A 6,014-nucleotide genomic window follows, 5' to 3' on the forward strand; every position below is an offset into this window, starting at 1 on the left:
CACCCTACGTACTAACTTTCCTTTTTGTTGCGGCTGCCATATTATCCCAAAGCTTTAAAGCCATCTGTCTTTACAAAGCTTGTGCTCTTCTGCTAATCTTCCTGTTCCTGCCTCCAGATCAAACATTATCTACGTGGCCAGCAATCATTTTGTTTGGAGGCTCATTCCTGTTCCCATGGCAACCCAGATCCAACAACTTCTCCAGGACAAGCAGTTTGAACTGGCTCTGCAGCTTGCAGTAAGTTTTATTCATGAGATTTAGGTGTCAGTCTGCCTTCCTCATTGTTCTCGAAAGTATGTGACTTTGGCTTAGATATTCCTATTTAGTCGGGACTAGTAAGATAAGCATAGTGCTGACTTGCATTCAAGGTCTCACTACCATAAAATGTCTATCTATTAAGTGATTTCACTTTTTTGCATTGCTCATCTGTCACAACGGGGCCTTCCATCATCAGTCAGCCTCACAGAGTATTGTATTACACTGCACCATCATCTGTCCCCATGGTTTTTGAACTTTATACAAAGGGTATATAGTATATAACTATTTAGTGTATGTTTTCCTCAACAGGAAGGCAAGATTAGGATCAGGAAGCAGAGAGTATTGATGATCAGAGGAAGTTAAAAAAGTGAAAACCAGTTTGGTGCATTTTTGCACATTTGGAGCCTGTGCAGAAGGTATGGCTTAAAAAATAAGCTGGATAAGGAATAAACTGGCTCCAGGTTTGGTTTAGTTTAGATCCAGCCACCTTAACCACCATGCTACCAGCTGGCCCTGATGCCAGGTTTTATCATTTTTTTCTTTTAGTTTTGCTACAGGGCGCATGCATTTGCTAGAGAGAAACAGGATGGGGAATGAGAAATCACTCCCAGGGGGGATGGCCACACCACAAATCCTTCTTTTCCATTCTCCTCTTGAGACTCTGGGCATGCACACACATATACCTGGCATGTTTTTAAACCTGTTGGGTCCAGGACCTGAACCACATAGTTGGCCATGTGGGATCCAGCCACCTTAACCACCATGCTACCAGCTGGCCCTGATGCCAGGTTTTGAAGCCACTGAAGCACTAACAGGAGAGTGTAGATCATGTGTAGCAACATGCTGGCAGTGAGTGGAGGAAAGGAAAGGGAGAGAAAAATGAAAAGAGAAGAGAGAGTCATCTTAAAGGCAGAGATTAAATTTGATAAAAGATTAGCTAAAGGGATATAAAAGGATATAGTAATGGGTAATTATCTGTTGATGATAATGTGTGTAGTGTCTTCAACTGGACTGGTGCAAAGTGTATATTCATGCTGGGTAAATTCACTTTACAAGCTATCATGATGTATAGTGATTGGATGTCTAAAAGAAATTAAAACTGTAAAAAATTTTGAAAAAAGGAATATGAGAAGAAAAAGGTTATAAGGAAGAAACAAAGCTGATAAAAGCTACATTTACTTAGCTTTCTCTGTGAATATGACCTTTCCCAACTGTGCCAGCTATGTCTAATGTCTGTCATTCCTTGAGCACACCGTGATCTCTGTGTCATTTTGGGGCCTGCACACATGTGGTTTCCTTTGCCGGGAGCACACCGTTGTCTTCCTTTCCCTTTGATCACCTGCCTGGCCTTGCTTGGCTAATTCCAGCTCATCCTTTATGTCTTAGTCTAGGTCTCCCTTGGAATCCCTCCCGCACCCACCACTCAGACGAGTTTGGGTATCTCTCCCACATGCATTGGTCATCACTCTTACCCTGTTTCATTTTGTTTGTTTGTTTGTTTTTAAACTAAACTCTTAAACTGTATTCAGATTTGATAGTTTTTCCATTAATGTTCATTTGTTTTTCTGGGATCAAGTCCAGAAATCACACTGCATTTAGTTGTCATGTGTCTCTGGGTGTGACAGTTTCTTTGTCTCTCCTTGTTTTTCACAACCTTGACAGTTTTCAGGAGTACCCGTTAGGCATTTAGCAGGAACCCTGCTGTATTACATTTAAATAGCATAGATCTGTACCAGTCTTATGGCCAGACGGTAAGGGCAGATACCACATGGCTGCCCTGTGCACTTTGCCTCTGTAGCTCCCAGAGTCAAGTCTAGTATGTAGGGTGTACTGAATAAATATTTGCTGAATGGGGCTGGCAGGTGCCATGGTGGTTAAGGGTGCTGGACTCCCACATGACCAACTACGGTTCGAGTCCTGGACCTGGTAGCTTGCTTTCTTTCTCATTTCCCCCCGCCCCTTGCTCTCACTCTATCCCTCTCTAGTCAAATAAAAAAATAAAGTTAAATAAAATAATTATTTTTTTTAAATAAAATAATTCTTAAAAAAAAATTTGCTAAATGAGTGTGCTCTTACATAGTCTGCTTTCTTATTAGGAAATGAAAGATGATTCTGACAGTGAAAAGCAGCAACAAATCCATCATATCAAGAACTTGTATGCCTTCAACCTCTTCTGCCAGAAGCGTTTTGATGAGTCCATGCAGGTCTTTGCTAAACTTGGCACAGGTAACCAGTGGGTGAGAAAAGGAACCGATGGAAGAAGGGGAGACTGGGAAGCATGGGGAGAAGTGACACCAGGCTTCTGGGGATGGCGAGTCACACTCACCTGAACTGATCCTCGTACCTAGCAAGGTCCTGTAGGTGGCCACAATGGTTACGTACTCATGGTCCTAATTTCATGAATCTAGTCTCGCCCATGAATACGGGACTGCAGTTTTCAAGGTGATCCGCCTTCTCCACTAGATAAAGATACAGTAAATCCTTCAGTTCATCAAATGTGTATTTGATCTAGTGTTTACTGAATGCTATTCTAGGCAGAAGTCCCTGGACTAAACAACAGGTCATTTTTTAAAAAAATATTGTTTATTGTCAAATTTAAAAATAAATGATAATAACAAATTTTAAAAAATGGGAGCTGGCAGGTGGCGTGGTGTTTAAGGTCCTGGACTCTCACATGGCCAACCACAGTTCAAGTCCTGGACCTGATGGTTTGCTTTCTCACTTTCCCCTTCTCTCGTTCTCTCTCTCTATCTTTTTAGTCAAATTAAAAAATAAATGATAATAAATTTTTTTAATTATTGTTTTTTAAAGAATTATTTTATTTGACTTTATTTATTATTATCATTATTATTTTCCAGTTTGATCAGAGAGAGAGAGAGAAAAAGTGAGAAAGCAAGCCACCAGGTCCAGGACTTGAACCATGTTTGGCCATGTGGGAGTCCAGCACTTTTAACCGCCATGCCCCCTGCCGGCCCTAATTTTTTTAAATTACTTAATTTTATTTATTATCGTTATTTTTTGGCTTTGCTATAGAGCACACGTGCTCACCAGAGAGACACACAGAGAGAAATGGGGGGAGAGAGAGAGAAATGAAAATGGGAAAGCAAGTTGCCAGGTCCAGGACTCAAACTGCTGGTCATTTTTGAGAGCTGATGCAGGCCATGGAATCCTTCCTTCTCTTAGTGTCCTAACCTTTCTAGGCAGAGCATTCTGGTAAGGAGCAGGTACTCTGAGCGAGGGCAGACTGCCTGAGCATGGGCAGTTACTGGGTTTCAGTATTCACTGTGCTTCCATTTCTTCCTCAAAAGAGAGGTGATAATACTTACCTTATAGTGTTGCTCTGAAGATTATATGCAATACTTAGAGTAGTGTCTGGAACTTAGCAAATGCCATAGGAGTGTTTGTGGTTGTTATTACTCAACTTCTCACTTCTGTATATTCCATTTTTGCTTAATTTGGATCAGTCTATCATCTGGGTTAGTATCTCCTCATTCTCTTCTTTGCTTTGACTTTTCCCTACCATCCTTCAACCTTGGTTGATGTGAACTGGGATAACTCACTATCAGTGAGCAATGGAAAACAATTCTAGATATTTTAAACAAAAGCTGGATAAATTAAGCAGTGTTTATTGGATGGTGGAAGAAGGTAGTTGGAAGAACCCATAAATTGATGGGAGACCAGGCTCAGGGAGTAAGATAGTTCTTACATTTTTTGAAACCCATAGTTAGATGTTAAGATTGAGCATTGGGTACCAGCAAATGGCATGTAGGTTAGGCAGTTGGCTCCTACATTGCTGACTGCACAGTTCAAGTCCCAGACCTGGTCGCCCGAAAAAACCAGCTGGGTATGTGTGCGTGCATGACCAAAATCCCAAGAAGAGGATGGAGGAGAAGGGATTGCAGCATGGTCTTCCTCCCCAAGGGGTGTTTTCTCACTTGCTCAAAAGGCAGATCTAGGGAACCAGCAGTTAGCGTAATGGCTATGTCGCTGGACTCCCACGTAGTCGACTGCGGTTTGTGTCCCGGACCCGGTGGCTTAAAACTCACGCCAGGCGCGTGTGCGTGCGTGCCCAAGATCCCGAGAGGAGAATGGAGGAGAAGGGATTGCGGCGTGACCATCCCCCCTGGGGGGTAATTTCTCGCTTTCTGTCTCTATGTCTCTCTCTGTCTGTCTGGCGAGCGCACGCGCCCTACAGTGAAAATCTCTCCAAAAAAAAAAAAAAAAGGCAGATCTAAGTATTCATTCAGTATAGAGCTTCAATTTGGGATGGTGGAAGAATTTTGGATGTGGATGGTAGTGATGGTTGCACAACAGTGTGAATGTGTTTAATTCCCCTGAAATGTACACTTACCGGGTTAAAATGATAACTATCATGTCATGTGTATTTCACTACACACGCACACAAGTTCTGGTGTGAGTTGAGTCAAAGAAGCAGAGGCAGAGCCACTCCTAGACATTGATCTCTTGGACATGTCCCTGTGATCCAGAGGTCAGCAGGCTGCTGCTGTTTTCACTGCTCAAGCCTCAAACCTGCCTCCATGCCCCAGATTTGGAGACGAGTCGCTGGCTGCTGCCTCTGGGCAGGTGCTTCTAGATAATGACAAAACTGACAATAGACACTGGAATGGTGAGTTGTCTGCAAATGCCAACGAGCCTGCAGCTCAGTATGGAAAGGGAGGCCTCCATCTCACTTCCAGTTTCTGAATCTCCTTTACATGCTTCTCATTGAAGGAACCAGATTTTCATCTAGTATCCTGACTGCAAAGGAGTTGGAGAAAAGTAGTTTTTGCTCTCTGACCCCTATGGCCAGGAGGGAAGACAGAACAGGATGGAAGTGAATGTTAAGTGTCAGCTGAGTATGAAAAATACAGTGCTCTGCAGGATTGATGCACTATTCATTATTTAGCAGTCCTCAGTGGCAGATGGAGGGATATGTAGCACAGGATTGATGCACTATTCATTATTTTGCCAGTCCTCAGTGGCAGATGGAGGGATATGTAGGCTGCTTACAGCATTTTGCTATTACAGACTTCTGTAAATGCTGTGAAAATAAAATAAATCTAAAAACTGAGAAAGAAAAATGGAGGAGGTAGGTACCGGCCCCATAGCACAGCAGTTATTACACAGATAGGCAGAGGAAGCTGGATCTCACTTGACTGACCAGGGTTTTGTCCCAGTCCTGGCTGCTTGATAAAGCCATTCACACATGCTACGCAGGTGTACACGTGCCCAAGATATAAGACACCGATGGGCTGGAGAATTCCAGGTAAAAGGATTGCAGGGTGACCAGGCCCCATTGGAGGATGCTTTCTCTGTTTGTCTCTTTCAAGCATGTACACATGCTCCCTGGCTTTAAAAACAAAAAAGTCACCTCTGACATTTTTAGTGTATACTATTTTGATTCTTAATGGAGTAGAACATTTTTCCACTTACATTCTTTTCTAATCAGTTGTTCTTCTCTTTTACTCAGTTATCAAATGAAGTCTTACATTTTATTACCAATTTGCTTGAATTTACTTTACATACTCAACATACCAGCTTTTTGCGATTTTTGTTACAAATATATTTTGTAGTCTGTTACATATCTCTATTATTTAGTAATATTTCCTTTTCATTTCGTATACATTTTATTGATTCTGTGGATCTTTTCTGCTTTAATTTCATCCTTTTTTTTTTTTTTTTCTTTTTTGGAGAGGTTTTTGCTATAGGGCGCATGTGCTTGCCAGACAGACAGAGAGACAGAAAGTGAGAAATC

At 42.0% G+C, this 6,014-nt stretch overlaps 1 protein-coding gene across 2 annotated transcripts in view; it reads left to right on the top strand.

The window, feature by feature from the left end:
- Positions 1 to 6,014, top strand: part of VPS39 (VPS39 subunit of HOPS complex) — a 55,416-nt gene that overhangs the window by 37,597 nt on the left and 11,805 nt on the right. For both annotated transcript variants that reach the window (XM_006158652.3, XM_027775796.1), the window contains 2 exons: positions 118 to 238; positions 2,356 to 2,485. In XM_006158652.3, coding sequence (XP_006158714.1) covers positions 118 to 238; positions 2,356 to 2,485 — 251 coding nt within the window. The remainder of the gene's footprint in view (positions 1 to 117; positions 239 to 2,355; positions 2,486 to 6,014) is intronic.

This window comes from Tupaia chinensis, unplaced genomic scaffold (assembly GCF_000334495.1).
Source record: "Tupaia chinensis unplaced genomic scaffold, TupChi_1.0 Scaffold000605_1, whole genome shotgun sequence".
NCBI lineage: Eukaryota > Metazoa > Chordata > Mammalia > Scandentia > Tupaiidae > Tupaia > Tupaia belangeri.